This window comes from Engystomops pustulosus, chromosome 6, assembly GCF_040894005.1.
Source record: "Engystomops pustulosus chromosome 6, aEngPut4.maternal, whole genome shotgun sequence".
Taxonomy (NCBI): Eukaryota; Metazoa; Chordata; class Amphibia; order Anura; family Leptodactylidae; genus Engystomops; species Engystomops pustulosus.
In genome coordinates this window covers 6,627,898-6,651,655 of record NC_092416.1, presented here as the reverse complement: position 1 = coordinate 6,651,655, position 23,758 = coordinate 6,627,898, and the positions used below count along the sequence as shown (strand labels likewise).

The 23,758-nt window shown below is 45.0% G+C and overlaps 1 protein-coding gene across 1 annotated transcript in view; it reads left to right on the top strand.

The window, feature by feature from the left end:
• The window catches only part of LOC140065319 (phospholipase A2 inhibitor LNF1-like), a 41,464-nt gene extending 18,358 nt beyond the window's left edge, over positions 1-23,106 (top strand). Inside the window, exons 3-5 of the mRNA XM_072112911.1 lie at positions 11,880-12,029; positions 13,252-13,371; positions 22,493-23,106. Coding sequence (XP_071969012.1) covers positions 11,880-12,029; positions 13,252-13,371; positions 22,493-22,689 — 467 coding nt within the window. The 3' untranslated portion in view covers positions 22,690-23,106. The remainder of the gene's footprint in view (positions 1-11,879; positions 12,030-13,251; positions 13,372-22,492) is intronic.
• The last annotated feature ends 652 nt before the right edge of the window (positions 23,107-23,758 follow it).

Sequence of the window (23,758 nt, the reverse complement as noted above, 5' to 3'; positions counted from 1 at the left end):
AAACACAGTAAAAAAAACTTTATTATATTTTGATAGATCAGGCATTTTCGGATACGGCGATACCTAATGGGGCACATTTACTAAGGGTCCGAACGGCGTATTTTCGTCGGGTTTCCCGACTATTTCCGTTTTGCACTGCATTTAAGTGGGGTTTTTGGCGCACGCGATTGGATTTTGGCGCAATCGCGCCGACCTGCATGCGATACAAATCGGGGGGCGTGGCCGTCGGACAACCCGGCAGATTCGGACAAACCGTGGAATTTAAAAATCAAATTGTGTCGCAAGCCAAGCACTTACATGCATCGGGAAGAAGAAGGTGAACTCCAGCGGCCCTCGGCGCAGAAGCGACACATGCAGGATCTCGGGCGCACGCTGTTGAAGAATCACGCCGGACTTCATCATCGTCGGAGAACGCACCTCGGGGATCGCGCAGGACCAGGTAAGTAAATCTGCCCCAATGGGGCAGATTTACTTACCCGGCCCATTCGCGATCCAGCGGCGCGTTCTCTGCGCTGGATTCGGGTCCGGCCGGGATTTATTAAGGTAGTTCCTCCTGCGCTGAAAAGCATCAGAACGCGCTCGAGTTCACTGGCTCGGGCTCAGTGAAGGTAAGTGCAAGCTCCGCGACAGATTTTACGTTCTTAAATGCGGCGGTTTTTCCGAATCCGTCGGGTTTTCGTTCGGCCACGCCCCCCGATTCAGGGAAAATCGGCGAAAATCGGAAATATTCGGGTAACACGTTGGGAAAACGAGAATCGGGCCCTTAGTAAATGACCCCCAATGTGTTCATGAATTTTACTGTTCATTTATATCAGTTCTAGGGAAAGGGGGGTGATTTGAATTTTTAGGTTTTTTTATTATAATTTTTTTTTAAACTTTTTTATTTTTATTTTTACTATTTTTCAGACCCCCTAGGGTACTTTAACCCTAGGTTGTCTGATCGATTTAACCACATACTACAGTATGTGCTAATCGCACATTGTAATGAATGGGTTAAAACGAGACAGCCCCGGGTCTTTGGGAGACGCAAGGCTGTCATGTCGACCGACCGCCGCCCCGTGATGGCGTCACGAGCCAAGATGGCAGTTTTGCTGGTGACGATGGACGGGTTAACAGCCGCAATCGGTGCTAGCAATATGCAGCAAAGACTTACCGGCAATGGAGAGGGCTCAGCCCGTGAGCCATCTCCATGCACCCGCACCCGACGTGTGATGTACTATTACGTCACATGTCGGGAAGGGGGTACGGGTCCCAATGAATTTCAATGGCATTTGTGTTCAGCTCAAAGTTCTGCACAAAGTCCGGGTCCAGAACCAATTTTTTTTACGAAATTTAGATGTACCTGACGAACCCTAATATCTAGTGCTCACATTTTAGTTTGCAGTTACATTAAAATCTTAAAGTTGCTGTCGCGTGTAGCTTAGTGTTCAGTAGAGATGAGCGAGCACTAAAATGCTCAGGTGCTTGTTATTCGATACAAACTTTTCCCGATGCTCGAGTGCTCGTCTCAAATAACGAGCCCCATTGAAGTCAATGGGAGACTCGAGCATTTTTTCACTGAAAGAACACATTAAAAGAACACTAAAGAAGAACAACAAATTACAGATGTTTACCTTGTAAGAACACATTGAAATAACACTATTCTTCACATTGCAGGTGTGCACGCGTGTCTCCCGCTAGGTTCGGAGATGTGCGCAACATCTGCAGTGTGAATAATAGAATAAAAACAGTGAACACAGGACCATTTAAGTGCAGAACACATTGAAAGAACACTATTCTTCACATTCCAGTTCGCGCACATCTCCTAACTTATCGGAAGACACTCACGAACACCTGCAAAGTGAAGAATAGTGTTCTTTCAATGTGTTCTTACAAGGAAAACATCTGTAATTTGTATTCTTCACTGTTCTTTCGTTAACTAAATGCTCGTTATCGAGCAGGGGAAATACTCGTCCGAGCAACGAGCCGTTCCGAGTATGCTAACTCTCGACCGAGCATCAAGCTCGGACGAGTATACTCGCTCATCTCTAGTGTTCAGATAATGATTAAGAACTAGATATTCTTTAAATAATTTGAAATGCGTTGGTCTATAACATGTATCTTGTGTTCTGCAATTTTTAATGGATATATATTCACTCTCAATTCCATTCTTTAAAAGACCAACTATTATGGTGATGTCACCGAGCTCTCGGAAAGCACTGGCGCATGCGCATTCGCGTTTTCCCGACGTGTTACCCGAATATTTCCGATTTGCGCCGATTGTACCTGAATTGCCCTGGGTTTTTGGCGCACGCGATCGGAATTTGGCGCATCGGCGCCGGTATGCACGCGATGGAAATCGGGGGGGCGTGGCCGAACGAAAACCCGACGTATTCGGAAAAACCGCCGCATTTAAAGAAAAAATTCTGGATAGGCCGGTGTATTTCGAGGCATTCCAGCGGACTTGGTGGACGTCGGAGGAACTGCTTTGATGAATCCCGGCCGGACCCGAATCCAGTGCAGAGAACGCGCCGCTAGATCGCGAACGGACCGGGTAAGTAAATCTGCCCCTATATCTTAATTTCGCACGGCCACAATACAAAGCGGACGGCCGTGCGAAATTAAGATACAGTGCGCATGCGCCAGTGCTTTCCGAGAGCTCGGTGACGTCACCGGCTCTCGGGAGCGAGGGTGGGGTGAGCAGTTTCACACACGAAAGGTGTGTGCATTATCATGAGCGTGACCAAGCGCCAAGCTTCCTGGTGCGCCGAATGGGGACATTTGATTACTGTAAAAAAGAATTGGGGGGCAAAACTGCGCATTTATCTGCCTTAACAAGACCACCTCCAGCATCAGCTTACATACCCCAAGGTAAAGGTATGTTTAGGTCAAATGAGCATTTTGAAGTGGTAGGTTTCCTTTAAACGCTTACTCTATACACAACCTTTTTGACCAATGTGCAATGATTTTCACCCTCTGAGGTCTATTAAACAAGTAATTTAAAAATCCAATTGATAGCACCTTGCCCCACCTTCATTTTGGCTAATTTCTCCGCTAATCGTACAGGAATAATGCAATGAAAGAAGTATAAAAAAGTTCATGGAAATCAACCACTCTAAAAACACAAAAAAACATAGAAATACTCACCCCCGCTCCTTTTCATTTTGATCCCGGCTCTGTCTAGGCATCAGGGAGATGTGGGGGCGTGCATAATTAGCAGCACGGAACAACGGACATGTTGTCCCTGTGCACTGTGCTGCTAATCATAAGTTTGTTTTCTAGGTGATCCCGGGGTGTCAAGACTAGCGACAGACAGTTCTGGGATCAAGATGAAGAGGAGCGAAGTTGAGTATTTCTAGGTTTTTTGTGTTTTTGGAGTGGTTGATTTACTTTAAGTGAGCAGCTGCAACAGCAGAGAGAGATAACACGCTTCCTGAAATATATTAAAGCGTCATCAGTTCTCAAACCAGATTGATAAGCAAACAGCAATGGATCCAAATAGGAATCCACTGCAGCCATGAGCTTAGTCAGAAGCAGACACTCAAATGCTTTCATTACAATGTAAGCGCTATTGGTCTGTAGTCATTTCACTTAGCCGGTTGGCTCACTTTACCTATTGGGACTATAGTAGTGGTTTTCCATAGCCTGGGAATTCTCCTAATATATAAGCTTACGTTAAAATCCAAGCTCAACTCTCTCCCACAGCACCACAAAACCTTTGTGCTAATGTTGTCAGGGTCAGGCACCTTCCTGAGTTGAGCTAAATACCCTACAAATATCACTAACATGAATGCAACTATTTTGATCCCTTACTGTATTTTCCGTTCCTGTGCCACTGTCTATAGTAGATGAACCTTCCAAAGATATTTGCGGACTAGAATAACTATTCACATCTGCCTCTCTCATAAATCTGTCAAAAACAAGTTTAGATCCTTCTCGCAGGTTTTGTCCTCCCTCAGTATCCATTTTCTTGAGCGGCCGACCTGTCATCTGCTTCAGACCCTTCTGCACCTCTTTGGACTCCAGTTTACCAGTTTACTTTCTAGTTTTTTACATTCCTTAATTTTAGTCTTAACTTCTTCAGATTGTCCTCAATGGTCAATAACATGGTCTTAAAAATATCAAGTTACGGACAGAACGGCCCAAAGTGGATAAGGAAACAGCCCGGTGTGCCCTTTCCACATATAGGCATATACTGGCATATAGAAGATCTAGCATAGTCTCATCTGTAGTTGGAGGTGTAACTTTGGCTGTACCAGGGTAACCCTGTTAAAATCAGCAGTAACAATCAGTAGCGGCTTTAGACTGTAACATATCACAAGCTACCTCACCAATCACAATAAGAGAAGAGAACCCTCTTGGGAGATAGTGGGGTCTCAATACTGAAGCCATAAGCTCAATATCAATATCATGTGCACAAACTTTGGATTGAACAGTAATATGGCTACTCCGACACCAGTTGTTTTGTTATTAATGTAAACCATTAGACCCCTCCCTTTTTCTTTCGGCTCCGGTCTGACCTGACCACATTAAAATTCGGTAGCATCATCGAACTGTCATGTATTTTCTCACTCAAACACATCTCAGTAAAACATACCAAACAGCACGTAGTTAGCATTTTTTGGCCAGTTACCTTCCCTACAATCTCCGAACACATATAGGAACCCACTGTGTCTTACACATGGACTTTAGCATGATTTGCTTAATTCTTAATATTACATATTGAATATTGAATACATATTGAAAAATACTGAGCTGTGAAAGTCATGATTCCCCATCAGCCTTACTGTGCTACTGACTGTAGCTACGTTCAGCATAAGGTGGACAAAAGGGACCGGGCAGTTACCCAGGCGACCCTGCCAGTGGATGTATCTTAGGTAGAGATGGGCGAATTTTTCAAAAATTTGATTCGCCAAGTTGGCCAAATTTTCCAACCCGAATCGAATCATGGCGAATCACGTTAAAAAAACAGGTATTTCCTGGCTGCGGAGAGACTGTAGGGTGTTGTAGAATGTTGTGCCATGCTTGAATATGCATAGGGAGCGTGGTTTGGTCTTCAAACATTGCTGTGTTTTAGTATGACACGCACATGATAGCCGCGGCTCTTAGAATCGCTTCACTCTTCACTTCCATATGCACTTACATAGGCCAACTTCCCCAAATAAGCGAAGCGGGAACGCAGCCTGACAAGGTAACGTCTGTGCCAGCTCCAAAGGACCGAGCTGAGGGCCAAGATCCCAGTATAACATCACAGAGTGCACTCTTTTTACACTGACATCAGATGATTCCATAGATTACAACAGAACTTGTTCTGTTAAACGCGGATACATGTGGAAACCCCCCAAAAGAGAGGAGAGGGTGTCTGCAGTAATTTTGCATTGACGTCACTGATCATTTTACCTTTCATTTCATCCGTCAGTGTCCGCTTTTAATCGGTCAATAATCCATCAGTATTGCTAAAGCCAAAAACAAACAAGAGTGGATCCTGAATAGAGATGAGCAGCAAATGGGATACTTGCATGTCCTCTGTGTTCTGTATCCACTCCTGCTTTTGGCTATCAATCCTGAGGCTTTTCATTCCTTCTGACAGATGAAATGAAGGGGAAAACCAAACGTAGTGGCAACGTCATTGAGCGGTGGAGGGTGAAAACAGCATTATGGAAATCACAGGGTGTTCCAGGGAGACAGTGGTCAGTTAGCAACAGCGTGGAGGTGGCGGCAGAAGCATGAGGTCAGAGAGTGGCACAATCACAGTGTGTGTAGGTGGGCAGCAGCAGTAGCAGCAGCATGAGGCCAGAGAATGGCACAATGACAATTTGGGGAATACAGAACCCCAAAAACTGACACCCTGGACTTTAAGAAAAAAATCACTCCATCAACTATGTGGATTTGACACAGATTTCTTGATATCAACTTTAGCAACAAAAAATAATTGAAATTTGGGGTATACAGAACCCCAAAAACTGACACCCTGGACTTTGAGCAAAAATCACTCCATCAGCTACTGAGTACAAGCAGCTGGACACTACAGACAGCACATGCAGTGTGAAGTGATGAGATAGCAAATGGCCGTATGTTTTTATAGGGCTGTGACATCACATAAGCCTGCCGGTCGCTGATTGGCTTACATGTCTTCACATGTGATCGAGGGTGTTCCTTTCTTCTTCCCAGAGTTCTCTGCCCCATGTAACACGTCGTGCTCGCGGCCATTTTGCTAATAAAGGGGGGGGGGGATTTGTTCCCACGAATCACCGTAAACTTTGGATTCGTGCCGAACCGAAGTTTTCCTGAAATTCGTAATGAATTCCACTTTGTTAGAATCGATTCGCCCATCTCTAATCTCAGGTATTTGAAAGGATGTAAGTGTTAGCACTACACACCAACCTACCAATAAGACAAAGCTGAAGACCTTTATAAGGACTGATGAAAATAACCTCACACGCACCACATAGACAAGTCACACCTGACTCACCTACCCCATGAGCTGAGAGCTGTCTCACACTATAAGGTTAGTCAGTGAATACAGTACTGATCTGACACAGGTAGAAGTAGGATCTAGTACCTAACAGGTGACTTGTCTTCTCCTTCAAATCCAGAATCATTGTAAAATCTGGCTGCAGAATTTTCTGACAGAAGTCTTTAGCTCCCGACAGCCACTTGTTACAAACCTTGGGGCTTCTCTCCGCTAATTCACCCTGTTCGCTCCCTTTGAGCCAGTCACAAAGGTTGAAATGTCCAGGCCCCTCTACTCACCGCATTACCTGCATAATTAACCCCATCCCCTCAAATCTCGTAAAGTCTTTCTGCCCAGTGGCCATTTCATCCGCTATCTCTCAGCTAACTCCGTTCTTGATCCCCTACAATCTGGTTTCCACTCTATGCACTCTCCTGAAACTACTCTTTGTAAAGTCTCCAATGATCTACTCTCAGCTTAATTTAAAAGGCACTATTCTCTTCTCGTTCTAGATCCACCAGCTCCTCCTCAGGAGGCTTCACTCCATTGGCCTAAAGGATAATGCACTCTCTTGGTTTTCTTCCAATCTTCCTGACTGCATGTTCAGTGTCTTCTTCTCTGGATCTCCCCCATCTCCTCTTCCTCTCAATGTCGAGCTCTTTCGGGCTCAGTCCTAGGTCCTCTTCTTTTTTCCCTCTATACTGCCCCGATTGGACAAACTATCAGTAGATTTAATTTTCAGTATCATCTTTATGCTGATGATACCCAGCTATATAAGTCTGCACGTAATATCACTCCCGCTTGCTGTCGAACACCACTGAGTCTCTCTGCTCTCTCTAACATCATGTCCTCTCTCTTCTTGAATTGTAACCTTTTCAAAGCAGAACTTCTTGCCGTTCCACTTCTACTAACCGACCTAACCCTGATCTATACATTTTGGTCGGTGATATCACCATAACCCTAAGCCAACATGCCCTCTGTTTTGGGGTTGTGCTGAACTCTGACCTCTCCTTTGCACCAAATATTCAATCTGTTGCTCGCACTTTCCGGATACCAATTCATTTCTGGAATCAGACCATTTCTTACAATTAAAAAACCAATAGTCGCTCTGATTCACTCTCATCTAGACTCCTGTAACTCCCTACTAATTGGTCTTCCCCTCACTAGACTCTCTGCTCTACAATCCATTCTTAACGCAGCAGCCAGGCTTGTTTTTCAGACAAAACGCTACATGAATGCCTCCAGTATGTGCCACAGCGATGGCTGTCTGTCTTCTTCTGAATTCAGTTTAAATAAATCACCATCATTTTCAAATCTCTTCATAATCCTGCACCTCCCTACCTCTACTCTCTTATATCAACCTCCCACTCACATCTCCATGATTTCTCCCAAGCTGCACCAATTTTCTGGAATACCATGTCTATTAGACTAATACCCAACCTCAAAAAAATTTGTGGTCTTAAAACCCATTTATTTAGGCAGCCTATCACACTCCCTAACTGGATGCAACTTTAACTCTCTCTTTATTAACCAATTCTGGGTACCTCCCCCGTCTGTTATCCGGCAAACACCAGATACCGATCTCCAGGCTTCTCTGCAGTCACATTGACTTTGGTCTTTGTATATAAGATGATGGCTGATGACTGGTTCAAGCAGCAGCATTTTTATCTATTATATTATTTTATTCCATTCCTTTATAAAGAATAGCTGGACCATTATACAAGCTCTTATATTTCTAGTGTCACCCGCTTTTATCCTCATAGACTGTAAGCTCTTGTGTCACTCCCTTCATCCTCATAGACTGTAGGCTCTTGTGTCACCCCCTCATCTTCATAGACTGTAAGCTCTTGTGTCACTCCCTTCATCCTCATAGACTGTAGGCTCTTGTGTCACTCCCTTCATCCTCATAGACTATAAGCCCTTGTGTCACTCCCTTCATCCTCATAGACTGTAAGCTCTTGTTCCCCCCCTCATCCTCATAGACTGTAAGCTCTTTTGTCACTCCCTTCATCCTCACAGACTGCAAGCTCTTGTGTCCTCCCTCATCCTCATAGACTGTAAGCTCTTGTGTCATCCCCTCATCCTCATAGACTGTAAGCTCTTGTGTCACTCCCTTCATCCTCATAGACTGTAAGCTCCCTTCATCCTCATAGACTGTAAGCTCCCCCTCATCCTCATAGACTGTAAGCTCTTGTGTCTCCCCTCAACCTCATAGACTGTAAGCTCTTGTGTCACCCCCTCATCCTCATAGACTGTAAGCTCTTGTGTCTCCCCCTCATCCTCATAGACTGTAAGCTCTTGTGTCTCCCCTCATCCTCATAGACTGTAATCTCTTGTGTCTCCCCCTCATCCTCATAGACTGAAATCTCTTGCGTCACCCCTCATCCTCATAGACTGTAGTCTCTTATGTCATGCCCTCATCCTCATAGACTGTAAGCTCTTGTGTCACCCCCTCATCCTCATAGACTGTAAGCTCTTGTGTCTCCCCCTTATCCTCATAGTCTGTAAACTCTTGTGTCTCCCCCTCATCCTCATAGAATGTAAGCTCTTGTGTCACCCCCTCATCCTCATAGTCTGTAAGCTCTTGTGTCACCCCCTTATCTTCATAGTCTGTAAGCTCTTGTGTCATCCCCTCATCCTCATAGACTGTAAGCTCTTGTGTCACCCCCCTCATCCTCATAGACTGTAAGCTCTTGTGTCCCCCTCATCCTCATAGACTGTAATCTCTTGTGTTTCCCCCTTATCCTCATAGTCTGTAAGCTCTTGTGTCACCCCCTCATCCTAATAGACTGTAAGCTCTTGTGTCACCCCTCATCCTCATAAACTGTAAGCTCTTGTGTCACCCCCTCATCCTCATAGACTGTAAGCTCTTGTGTCTCCTCCTTATCCTCATAGACTGTAAGCTCTTGTGTCACTCCCCTCATCCTCATAGACTGTAAGCTCTTGTGTCACCCCCTCATCCTCATAGACTGTAAGCTCTTGTGTCTCCCCCTCATCCTCATAGACTGTAAGCTCTTGTGTCTCCCCTCACCCTCATAGACTGTAAGCTCTTGTGTCCTCCCCCTCATCCTCATAGACTGTAAGCTCATGTGTCTCCCCCTTATCCTCATAGTCTGTAATCTCTGGTGTCATCCCCTCATCCTCATAGACTGTAAGCTCCTGTGTCCCTCCTCATCCTCATAGACTGTAAGCTCTTGTGTCACCTCCTCATCCTCATAGACTGTAAGCTCTTGTGTCCCCCCTCATCCTCATAGACTGTAAGCTCTTGTGTCCTCCCCCTCATCCTCATAGACTGTAAGCTCATGTGTCTCCCCCTTATCCTCATAGTCTGTAATCTCTGGTGTCATCCCCTCATCCTCATAGACTGTAAGCTCCTGTGTCCCTCCTCATCCTCATAGACTGTAAGCTCTTGTGTCACCTCCTCATCCTCATAGACTGTAAGCTCTTGTGTCCCCCCTCATCCTCATAGACTGTAAGCTCTTGTGTCCTCCCCCTCATCCTCATAGACTGTAAGCTCATGTGTCTCCCCCTTATCCTCATAGTCTGTAATCTCTGGTGTCATCCCCTCATCCTCATAGACTGTAAGCTCTTGTGAGCAGGGCCCTCACTCCTATTGTTTCATATGAATCTTATTACTTATTATGTCTTATTTTATTTGTTTATGTTCCCCAGAATTTGTTGGTGATATATAAATAAAGATTTTCATTATTATTAGGGAGCCACAATATGAGAATATGAGAGGGAGATGAAGGGGTCCCACAATATAAGGGGTATCGGGCTGCGAAATAGCAGCGGCGGGGCACCGGCGTATGATAAATATCGCTCTATGTTGTTATATTCCTAATAATTTATTAAACCAAAGGATGTTATTAGAAGATACAACTGCTTTATTACTCTTTTATTCCTCTTGTATTCCTCTTGTATTCCTCTTGTATTACTCTTTTATTACTCTTTTATTCCTCTTGTATTCCTCTTTTATTCCTCTTTTATTACTCTTTTATTACTCTTTTATTACTCTTTTATTACTCTTTTTTTCCTCTTTTATTACTCTTTTATTCCTCTTTTATTACTCTTTTATTCCTCTTTTATTACTCTTTTATTACTCTTTTATTCCTCTTTTATTCCTCTTGTATTCCTCTTGTATTCTCTTTTATTCCTCTTTTATTCCTCTTGTATTCCTCTTGTATTCCTCTTTTATTACTCTTTTATTACTCTTTTATTACTCTTTTATTACTCTTTTATTCCTCTTTTATTACTCTTTTATTCCTCTTTTATTACTCTTTTATTCCTCTTTTATTCCTCTTTTATTCCTCTTTTATTACTCTTTTATTACTCTTTTATTACTCTTTTATTCCTCTTTTATTCCTCTTGTATTCCTCTTGTATTCTCTTTTATTCCTCTTTTATTCCTCTTGTATTCCTCTTGTATTCTCTTTTATTACTCTTTTATTCCTCTTGTATTCCTCTTGTATTCCTCTTGTATTCTCTTTTATTCCTCTTTTATTACTCTTTTATTCCTCTTTTATTCCTCTTGTATTACTCTTGTATTCTCTTTTATTCCTCTTTTATTACTATTTTATTACTCTTTTATTCCTCTTTTATTCCTCTTGTATTACTCTTTTATTACTCTTTTATTACTCTTTTATTACTCTTTTATTACTCTTTTATTCCTCTTTTATTACTCTTTTATTCCTCTTTTATTCCTCTTGTATTCCTCTTGTATTACTCTTTTATTCCTCTTTTATTACTCTTTATTACTCTTTTATTACTCTTGTATTCCTCTTGTATTCTCTTTTATTCCTCTTTTATTACTCTTTTATTCCTCTTGTATTCCTCTTTTATTACTCTTTATTACTCTTTTATTACTCTTGTATTCCTCTTGTATTCTCTTTTATTCCTCTTTTATTCCTCTTTTATTCCTCTTTTATTACTCTTTTATTCCTCTTGTATTCCTCTTTTATTACTCTTTTATTCCTCTTTTATTACTCTTTATTACTCTTTTATTACTCTTGTATTACTCTTTTATTACTCTTGTATTACTCTTTTATTACTCTTTTATTCCTCTTGTATCCTCTTGTATTCTCTTTTATTACTCTTTTATTCCTCTTTTATTCCTCTTTTATTACTCTTTTATTCCTCTTGTATTACTCTTTTATTACTCTGTTATTACTCTTGTATTACTCTTTTATTCCTCTTTTATTCCTCTTTTATTACTCTTTTATTCCTCTTTTATTCCTCTTTTATTACTCTTTTATTCCTCTTGTATTCCTCTTGTATTCTCTTTTATTCCTCTTGTATTCATCTTGTATTCCTCTTGTATTCTCTTTTATTTCTCTTTTATTCCTCTTTTATTCCTCTTGTATTCCTCTTTTATTCCTCTTGTATTCTCTTTTATTCCTCTTTTATTAGTCTTTTATTCCTCTTTTATTCCTCTTGTATTCTCTTAGATGGCGCCACGATAAAGAGACGATGTGGGTATTCAGAATTTTGTAACCACTCCGTCTCCGTCACTTATGAATCTGAGAGAGAGGACATGTGGAGCTTCTGCTGCCGGGAGGACAACTGCAACGCTCCATTGCCTGACAGTATATTTATAGGTATTTATTTCGAAACATCTCCTAGGTGGGTGGGATTCTGGGTGGGGCTAGCGTGACTACGGATACGGCTTATTGATGCAGATGAATTTGGAAAAATGTTGTGCCGATGGTTGGCACCAAGTGCTTCCGACACATATAGGTGGGCAGGTCTGATTGTGGAGTGACCACATAGCGGTGCGCTACACCCCCACTGTCCTTGGCTGGACCTCTGAGTACTTGGCTGGATCCTCCGGTACTACGGTGCACCATTCCCACAGTATATGGTTTGGTGTAAAGTTGATGTTTTCTCCATCTGTATATGACATAATATAGAGCCAACTACACAGTGGGGCAGATTTACTTACCCGGCCCATTCGCGATCCAGCGGCGCGTTCTCTGCACAGGATTCGGGTCCGGACGGGATTTATGAAGGTAGTTCCTCCGCCGTCCACCAGGTGGCGCTGCTGCGCTGAAAATCATCTGGACGCCCCGAAATGCACCGAGCTGGACCAGGTGAAGGTAAGCGCTTCCCAAGCGACACATTTTCGGTTTTTAAATGCGGCGGTTTTTCCGAAAACGTCGGGTTTTCGTTTGGCCACGCCCCCAGATTTCCATCGCACGCATGCTGGCACCACAATCCGATCGCGTGCGCCAAAATCCCGGGGCAATTCAGGTACAATCGGCGCAAATCGGAAATATTCGGGTAACACGTCGGGAAAACGCGAATCGGCCCCTTAGTAAATGACCCCCAGTGGGGCACATTTATTAACGGCCCGATTTGCGTTTTTCCGTCAGGTTTAGTTTTTTTTTCTGTTTTGCAACGTTTTGCGTTGAATTCCGCCGGGATTTGGGCGCACGCGATCGGATTTCTGTGCAATCGCGCCGGGTTGCACGCAACGGAAATGGGAGGGGGGGGGGCGTGGCCGTCGGAAAACCCGACGGATTCGTAAAAAACGCCGAATTTAAAAATTGGTCGCACGCGCCATACTTACATGCACCAGGAACAGATTGGGGAACTCCGACGCACCTCGGCGCAGCAGCGACACCTGGTGGACATCGGGCGCATGACCTTCATGAATCGCCGGAAGACCCGAACGCACGTCGGAGAAGCCGCCGCTGGAACGCGAATGGACCGGGTAAGTAAATGCGCCCCAGTGTGTGACGCCAATGATCATATAATATGTCGTTGCGGTACAATTTTTGTTTTCATCCCTTTTAACCCATTTTATGTCTTATTCTGCAGTTAGACCAAACGGCTTCCGATGTCCTGCATCAAGTTCTAATCGGAGTTCCTCTCCACAATTCATGCAATGTAAAGGAACCGAGACCCATTGCTTCCATAACATAGGAGCCACCGATTCAGGTACTGACCCAATGTCCTCTATGTCATCTACCACAACAAAGCTCCAGTTTTCATGTGAACAGGGGCGTCAGTCTGCACTCAAAACTGCATAATGGGAATGTGAAAGCAAAAAAATAAGACATTTTTGCAAAACTTTATTTATGGAAAAGCAATATATGTATCCTCACCCTTTACTGGGGCAGATGAAATATACCTCCATTTTTTTTAAATGTTTTAATCTTGAATTGGTGAATTCAATCAAACAGATCTGAAGATCCATCCCCATCCATATATTAATCATTAGGGTGTAGAGACTAAAGAGGACCCTTCACCACCTCATATAAGTGGGCATTAACATAACATTGGGGGCCCGATTCGCGTTTTCCCGACGTGTTACCCAAATATTTCCGATTTGCGCCGATTGTACCTGAATTGCCCCGGGATTTTGGCGCAAGCGATCGGATTGTGGCGCATCGGCCCCGGCATGCGCGACGGAAATCGGGGGGCGTGGGCGAGCGAAAACCCGACGGATTCGGAAAAACCGCCGCATTTTGTGTCGCGAAAATTTCACTCACCTTCATCCAGGATAGGCCGGTGTATTTCGAGGCATTCCAGCGGACTTCAGCGCAGCAGCGCCACCTGGTGGACGGCGGAGGAACTACCATCATAAATCCCGGCCGGACCCGAATCCAGCGCAGAGAATGCGCCGCTGGATCGCAAATGGGCCGGGTAAGTAAATCTGCCCCATTGTGTAGGGGCTGCTGCACAGATTTAGGGGCAACTTGTCATCATCTCCACTGTCAGTGAGGAGGTGCTGGAGCAGAGGAGGGGGTGTGATCATCTTCTCTGACACTGTATAAGCAGACAGTATTGGAGAAGCTGCTGTGTACATGCACAGTGTGATCTGGGGCCCGATTAGCGTTTTCCCAACGTGTTGCCCGAATATTTCCGATTTGCGCCGATTTTCCCTCAATTGCCCCGGGAATTTGGCGCACACGATCGGAAAACCCGGCAGATTCGGAAAAAAACCCGGCAGATTCGGAAAAAAACGCCACATTTAAAATTATAAAAAATGGTCGCACGCGCCATACTTACATGCACCAGGAAGAGATCAGTGAACTCCGACGCAACTCGGCGGACCTTGGTGCAGCAGCGACACCTAGTGGACATCGGGCGCAGGACCTTCATGAATCGCCAGAAGACCTGAACGCTCGTTGGAGAAGCCGCCGCTGGAACGCGAATGGACCGGGTAAGTAAATGTGCCCCATTGCCTACTGCTATACAACATGCAGGTTGCCCAGGTGGTTATTACTATAGAACATGTGGTTTACCTGGGGGCTACTGCTATAGAACTTGCAGGTGGCCCATGTGGCTACTGCTATATGGCTGTGAAGTCATGCAGGGATTTTTGCTGCTATTGAGTTTACTCTAAGAAGCAAGTATGTTCTATAGCAATTGCTACATATAGGGACAGATCAAGGGTTGTGAAGACCCCTGGGGGCAAACTTGTGGGGGCCCTCCACACAGTTGTTGCTAGTAATAAAAATATCCAGCCCCTTAATACCTATGCCCAGCCCCCTAAAACCAACATCTAGCCCCCTATAAATATATACAGCCTCCCGTAATAAAAATATCCAGCCTCCCAATAACTATACCCAGCCCCCCTATGATATATACAGCCCCCCTATAATATAAACACCGCCTATAATATATACAGCCCCCCTTAATAACTATTTACAGCCCCCTATAATTCACATATACGGCTTCCAATTAAAAACATATACAGTCACCCTATATTAACTGTATACAGCCTCCTATTATAACTATATTCAGCCCCATGAAACTATATACAGCCTCCCTATATTAACTATATACAGTCCCCTATAACTATACAGTCCCGTATATAATAACGATATATAGTCCCCCTATTCTAACTATATAAAGCCTCTTATAATAACTACATACTGTCCCCCCATAATAACTATACACCCCCCCATAATAACTACATACAGCCTCATATTATAATTATATACAACATGCAAGTTGCCTAGGTGGCTTCTGCTATACATCATGCATGTTTTCTAGGTGGCTTCTGCTATACATCATGCATGGTGCCTAGGTGGCTTCTGATATACATCATGCATGTTGCCTAAGTGGCTTCTGCTATACATCATGCATGGTGCCTAGGTGGCTTCTGCTATACATCATGCATGTTGCCTAGGTGACTTCTGCTATACATCATGCATGGTGCCTAGGTGGCTTCTGCTTTACATCATGCATGGTGCCTAGGTGGCTTCTGCTATACATCATGAATGGTGCCTAGGTGACTTCTGCTATACATCATGCATGGTGCCTAGGTGGCTTCTGCTATACAGCATGCATGGTGCCTAGGTGGCTTCTGCTATACATCATGCATGTTGCCTAGGTGACTTCTGCTATACATCATGCATGGTGCCTAGGTGGCTTCTGCTATACATCATGCATGTTGCCTAGGTGACTTCTGCTATACATCATGCATGGTGCCTAGGTGGCTTCTGCTATACATCATGCATGTTGCCTAAGTGGCTTCTGCTATACATCATGCATGGTGCCTAGGTGGCTTCTGCTATACATCATGCATGTTGCCTAGGTGGCTTCTGCTATACATCATGCATGATGCCTAGGTGGCTTCTGCTATACAGCATGCATGGTGCCTAGGTGGCTTCTGCTATACATCATGCATGTTTTCTAGGTGGCTTCTGCTATACATCATGCATGGTGCCTAGGTGGCTTCTGATATACATCATGCATGTTGCCTAAGTGGCTTCTGCTATACATCATGCATGGTGCCTAGGTGGCTTCTGCTATACATCATGCATGTTGCCTAGGTGACTTCTGCTATACATCATGCATGGTGCCTAGGTGGCTTCTGCTTTACATCATGCATGGTGCCTAGGTGGCTTCTGCTATACATCATGCATGGTGCCTAGGTGACTTCTGCTATACATCATGCATGGTGCCTAGGTGGCTTCTGCTATACAGCATGCATGGTGCCTAGGTGGCTTCTGCTATACATCATGCATGTTGCCTAGGTGACTTCTGCTATACATCATGCATGGTGCCTAGGTGGCTTCTGCTATACATCATGCATGTTGCCTAGGTGACTTCTGCTATACATCATGCATGGTGCCTAGGTGGCTTCTGCTATACATCATGCATGTTGCCTAAGTGGCTTCTGCTATACATCATGCATGGTGCCTAGGTGGCTTCTGCTATACATCATGCATGTTGCCTAGGTGGCTTCTGCTATACATCATGCATGATGCCTAGGTGGCTTCTGCTATACAGCATGCATGTTGCCTAGGTGGCTTTTGCTATACAGCATGCATGTTGCCTAGGTGGCTTCTGCTATACAGCATGCATGTTGCCTAGGTGGCTTCTGCTTTACATCATGCATGGTGCCTAGGTGGCTTCTGCTATACATCATGCATGTTGCCTAGGTGACTTCTGCTATACATCATGCATGGTGCCTAGGTGGCTTCTGCTATACATCATGCATGTTGCCTAAGTGGCTTCTGCTATACATCATGCATGGTGTCTAGGTGGCTTCTGCTATACATCATGCATGTTGCCTAAGTGGCTTATGCTATACGTCATGCATGGTGCTTAGGTGGCTTCTGCTATACATCATGCATGCTGCCTAGGTGACTTCTGCTATACGTCATGCATGGTGCCGAGGTGGCTTCTGCTATACATCATGTATGTTTCCTAGGTGGCTTCTGCTATACATCATGCATGTTGCCTAGGTGGCTTCTGATATACATCATGCATGTTTCCTAGGTGGCTTCTGCTATACATCATGCATGTTGCCTAGGTGACTAATGCTTAAGAACATTCAGGTGACCTATGGACTACTGTTCCACAACATGCAGGTTGTCCAGATGGCTACTGCTATACTGAATTGTCTTCTCATGCATAGGGATTCCTGCTATAAAACATGCAGGTTGCCTAGTTTTCTACTGTTACAGAATATGAAGGCTGTCCATGTAGCTACTGCTATAGAACATGTTTCCTTGGTGGCTATTGCTATAGAGCATGCAGGTTGCTCAGGTGGCTACTGCTATGAATTGTCTGCTCATGCATAAAGATTCCTGTACTTACCTGCAGCTCCTAAGTCCTTCTTGGCTGGTGTCTATCTCCTGCTCTTCTTCAGCATGAAAAGCAACAGACAATGTCATAGGTGTACAATGGGCGATCACAATGTGCATGTAGACAGCAGCTTCTCTAACACTGTCTGCTGATGATTGGACAGTGTCAGAGAAGATTATAAAAACAAACGCTCCAAAACTTTATCTCTGACAATGGACAGGGTGGTGGATGCTGCGGGCAGTTTTGTCTTAATGTTTCTGAGCTCTACAAGAAGTTATTTCCCCCTCATGTCTCAGAGTTGTACAGATAATTCTCTACCCCTTGTATATATCCGCTCTTTAGGTAATTCTTTTCCACATGTCTCTGAGCTCTTTAGGCAGTCCTCTCCTCCTTCTGGCGTGGATTATGCTCTTTTCTCTACGCCTCATGGGGAATATTTATCATTCGCCCCGCCACTGCAAATTAGCAGCGCGATACATCAAGAGGCTTCCGCCTCTTGATGCATCGGGGCGGGAGGCTGCGTATCGTTTTTCCTACGCCAGGCCCTGGCTTTCCTACGCCAGACCGATGACTTTTCACATATGAAAAGTCGCCGGCGGTAGGAAGTAACAGTAACGCCCCGCGCCGGCCCACTCCCGGCCAGCCGCGCCCTCCCCCCTTCACGCCCCTTCACGCCCCTTCACGCCCCTTCACGCCCCTTCACGCCCCACTGGCACACGGTAGGGAAGTAAAGTCAGAAGAGGTAAAGAATCCCTTACAGCGTTTTCTATCTTTAGACTTTTGGCTGCTGTTCCCCTTGTTTAGAGAAACGATCGGCAGAGTCATTATCAAAACAATTTGGGGCATTCTGAAGTTTGTGTTTAGTGCAGTCCCATTTCATTCAATTTAGGTTATTGTTTTCCAAACTTTAGAAAAAGAAAATCTAATATCAAATCATGCAGGAAACACCACATAAACCCACCCACCCATAGAGCCAACGCAACTCTCATGTCTGTCACCCATCTTACCTCCTCATCTCATGTCTCTGAGCTCTGCAGGCAGTTGTTACCTCCTCATGTCTCTGAGCTCTACAGGCAGTTGTTACCTCCTCATGTCTCTGAGCTCTACCAGCAGTTCTTACCCCCTCATGTCTCTGAGCTCTACAGGCAGTTCTTACCTCCTCATGTCTCTGAGCTCTACCAGCAGTTGTTACCTCCTCATGTCTCTGAGCTCTACAGGCAGTTGTTACCTCCTCATGTCTCTGAGCTCTACAAGCAGTTCTTACCTCCTCATGTCTCTGAGCTCTACAGGCAGTTGTTACCTCCTCATGTCTCTGAGCTCTACAGGCAGTTGTTACCTCCTCATGTCTCTGAGCTCTACCAGCAGTTCTTACCTCCTCATGTCTCTGAGCTCTACAGGCAGTTGTTACCTCCTCATGTCTCTGAGCTCTACATGCAGTTCTTACCTCCTCATGTCTCTGAGCTCTACCAGCAGTTCTTACCTCCTCATGTCTCTGAGCTCTACAGGCAGTTGTTACCTCCTCATGTCTCTGAGCTCTACAGGCAGTTCTTACCTCCTCATGTCTCTGAGCTCTACCAGCAGTTGTTACCTCCTCATGTCTCTGAGCTCTACAGGCAGTTGTTACCTCCTCATGTCTCTGAGCTCTACCAGCAGTTCTTACCTCCTCATGTCTCTGAGCTCTACAGGCAGTTGTTACCTCCTCATGTCTCTGAGCTCTACAGGCAGTTCTTACCTCCTCATGTCTCTGAGCTCTACAGGCAGTTCTTACCTCCTCATGTCTCTGAGCTCTACAGGCAGTTGTTACCTCCTCATGTCTCTGAGCTCTACCAGCAGTTCTTACCTCCTCATGTCTCTGAGCTCTACAGGCAGTTGTTACCTCCTCATGTCTCTGAGCTCTACCAGCAGTTCTTACCTCCTCATGTCTCTGAGCTCTACTGGCAGTTCATACCTCCTCATGTCTCTGAGCTCTACAGGCAGTTCTTACCTCCTCATGTCTCTGAGCTCTACAGGCAGTTCTTACCTCCTCATGTCTCTGAGCTCTTTTGTAGACTCCCTAGGGCAGTGATGGCGAACCTTTTAAAGACACAGTGCCCAAACTACAACCAACACCCACTAATTTATCACAAAGTGCCAGCATGGTTAATTATTCAGTAATTTGTTGTGTCCTGTTCTGTCATAGCTTTCAATCGTATCAGCATCCTGAGGACACCAATACAGTAGAAAGAACACAGACAAATTCAGGCTCCCCTGAACATGAAGAATTGTTAGGCCTGGATTTGTCTTCACCTTCCCACTCCTCCTGTAGTCCCAGGCAGCGCTATTGCTTTAAAATAGCACTGAGCATGGCAAGTCCATGCTGTCTGGGACTGCATGAAGATATGTTCCTCTCTGATATGAGTCCTCTCTGGTGATTGCCTGGGTGCCCACAGAGAGGGCTCTGAGTGCCACCTCTGGCACCCGTGCCATAGGTTCGCCACCACTGCCCTACAGGCTCTCTGCAGCCAGGAAATACCTGTTTTTTTAAAGTGATTCGTTATGATTCGGGTCGAATCAAATTTTTTCGAAAAATTCGGCGAATTGGGACATAACGAATTTTAACAAATTCGCCCATCTATAGTTAAGGGTGAATTCACTCGTCTTTATAATATACTTCTTAACTCGTCCTGGGCCACCACTGACTTAAGCATCTTGAGTCCAAATTTCTTCTGCTCCTGCGCTAATCGCTAGAGCAAGAGTTGGGCTCTGGCTGTCAGAGACTCCCGTGACTCTAGGGAGAAGGAAGAAGCAGTTTATTACGGCTTCTCCGTTCTCCGGTCCTCACTGCATAGAGCTAAAGCGGTGCTGGGCAGAAAGGAGCAGAGACGGCACTGCTGTCCGCAATTAATCTGAGCTGCTGGGTTTGGTAAGACCCAGTACAGCTCTGATCAAACATTTGCCCCCACAGGGGGCTGTTTACCCCTGTAACTTGAGCTCGTATAGATGCTCCAGTGACAGGTGAAAACCATAAAGTAAAAAATTAAAAAAGAAAAAATGTGGAAATGTGGAGATCCTATATGACCTCATGGGGGACAAATAAAGTTAAAACACACACACATTACATATCAATAAATATATGAATAAACATTAAAATGTCTCAATAAAATAGAAAAAATCCCCTGCTACACTATAAAAACCATCGCCATAGACGCCCTGCTTGCCCCCAGACTATACATATTGGGGCACATTTACTTACCCAGTCCTGTCGCAATCCCCGCAGTGCGGTGTCCGACGATAATGCACCCTGCATCCTTCACTTAGATTGTGTGCCCAATTTCCTGCCTGTGTCGCTTCCCCGCTCAGGTCCCCGGAGTTCACCTTCTTCTTCCTGGTGCATGTAAGTGCATTGTCCGTGTATAATGCACTGCGCGGGGAGTCACTAAGATCCTGCACCTGATATCCTGCATGTGTCACTTCCCCGCTCAGGTCCCAGGAGTTCACCTTCTTCTTCCTGGTGCATGTAAGTGCATTGCCCTTGTATAATGCGCTGTGCGGGGAGTCACTAAGATCCTGCGCCCGATATCCTGCATGTGTCGCTTCCCCGCTCAGGTCCCCGGAGTTCACCTTCTTCTTCCTGGTGCATGTAAGTGCATTGTCCGTGTATAATGCGCTGTGCGGGGAGTCACTAAGATCATGCGTCCGATATCCTGCATGTGTCGCTTCCCCGCTCAGGTCCCCGGAGTTCACCTTCTTCTTCCTGGTGCATGTAAGTGCATTGTCCGTGTATAATGTGCTGTGCGGGGAGTCACTAAGATCGTGCGCCCGATATCCTGCAAGTGTCGCTTCCCTGCTCAGGTCCCCAGAGTTCACCTTCTTGTTCCTGGTGCATGTAAGTGCATTGTCTTGCGACACTATTTTAAAGTTAAATCCCGCGCTCAGTCCGAATTAGTCGGATCGTCCGTCGGCTGGCCCCCCGTCGGCATGAAAGCTTCCTCGATTGCGCTAAAATCCGATCGAGAGCGGCACAGTCTTATTCTAAATACCTGTCCCAGCGGTGCAAATCCCGAAAATTTCCACAATACGATGAAAGTGCGTTCCGCGGACCCTTAGTACATAAGCCCATTATATATCAAAATGACCATCACACACACAAATGAATTAATTTAAAATGGTCATTTTGAGTTAATTTGAAAACAAAAAAAAAAAATATTTACTACACACTACATGCGGCAAAAATTTTTCGGTATTGCACAAAATAAAACAAGTTATGGCCCTTAAACCGATAAGTGAGAAAATTTGATAAAGGGAACTTACCATCTCGGATCTACCTATTAAGGTAGATCCGGTGGCAGGTTCCTCTAATGTATAGATGTAGAGCCCTTTTTAGGGCTAACTCTTGCGTGGCCGAGATCTTCAGAACTTGGGTTCTGCGCATGGTTCGCAGACGAGTGTGCACAGCTACCAGGAGCTGCGCGCTGAAGATCTCGGAGTAAGCAGAACACAAGAGGATGGCGGGGCATGGAGTAGCCGCGCCATGTAGCCTCAGCTCCGGCTAATCCACGCCCCAGTAGCCTCGTTAGATAATTAGCATATTGGGCTAATTAAATTTTATTAAAGTTATCGGCCACGCAAGAATTAGCCCTAAAAGGGGCTACACATCTATACATTAAAGGAACCTGCCACCGGATCTACTTTAATAGGTAGATCCGTGGTGGTAGGTTTCCATTAGAAATGCCTTGGTCATTAAAGCCTTTTAAGCCCAGTCACAAAGGGGTTAAAATATAGGCAATCATAGTCAACGGCTTATCCTCGGCTCATCGAACCGTCTAGAATTTTAGCAGCCGGCTTGTGTGAGCCGGGGAGAGCCGGTCAGATCCCACCCCTACATATAATGGATGTGTACAGTGGAATCCGTCACTATGGACATGTTCAGCTTGTAAGAATGTATCTGCCCAACATGATAGAACAACCTCAGCCGAATGTAATGATATCTCAGAATGTGAACTAACAACAACCTGTCTTCTAATTCTCTACACAGGGAAGAACGTTCTGTTTCTTGGCTGCGGTAACAACAACTTCTGCTCCTATCTGAGTCTAGAAGAAACTAATGCTAAATGTGTGAAGGCCACAAGGGCGGCGACAAGCAATTTATCTGCTGCACCAACTCTTCATCTTCTACTGTTGGGACTATTTTCTGTATACGCATCTGAAAAAATTATAACATTTTATATGTAGAACCAGACATAAGAGACACAATAACCACCAATCACATGATAACATCTCATGGGGGACAGGGCAGGTTTTTAAAAAAAAAATCAACTATTGACCACGGTCGGTGTTTTGCGGCAGAAAACCATTTGGAGATGAACAACAAAACACGAGACACAAGAGGAAAGTGAGCCGCACATAGGAGCCCTTTCTGTGTGCCATCGCTCCAGGACTGAGTTTACCAAACAGGACCAAATCCACCGATTCTTCCTGCAGTCCTGGGCAATTTAGAAGATGCTGCTCTCAGCGCTATTTTAAAGCGACACTTCATTGACTGTTTGAAACTACGGGAAAAATGAGTAGGTTTTGACAGAAGAACTTTGAAGGTCCTCCTTCCAACTCACAATTCTTCCTGTACAGAGAGACCCTGGAGAGAAGCTACTGTGTTAGGCTATATTCACACTACCGTATGGAGGACGTATATACGTCCTCCATAGACGGCAATGGGCGCACGGCGCCCTACGGGAGCGGTACGGTGCAGCACACGTGCGGCACCGTACCGCTCCGTACCCGGTAAAAAGATAGGACCTATCCTATCTTTTCCTGTAATACGTCGCCGTGCGCCATGTATCTCTATGGAGAGGGGCGGGGGTGAGCTGCGCTCATCCCCTGCTCCTCTCCGCAGCGCCGATGTATGCCCGCCGTACTACGGTACGGCGGGCATACATCGTGTGAATGTAGCCTTAGTCTGATTTTGCCCTCCTTCTTTCAACTGAATTGGTGGCCTCAGGGGGCCCGATACAATTGAAAGATGTGGAAGAACAGGGAGCAGTAAGTTACTGCTTATACTGCCATGTTGGCACTTCATGGTAAATAAGTGAATTTTGGTTGTTGTTTGGGCACTCGGTCTCTAAAAGGTTCCCCATCACTGGCCTAGGGGATGATTTTGTCATGTGGGTCCGTACCCTTTATTGTTCCCCAACAGCTAGAATGAGTATTAACGGTAATTTGTCAGATTCCTTTCCTTTGTATCGTGGCACTTGGCAGGGATGTTCCCTCTCCCCCCTACTCTTCGCCCTATTTATATAACCTTTAG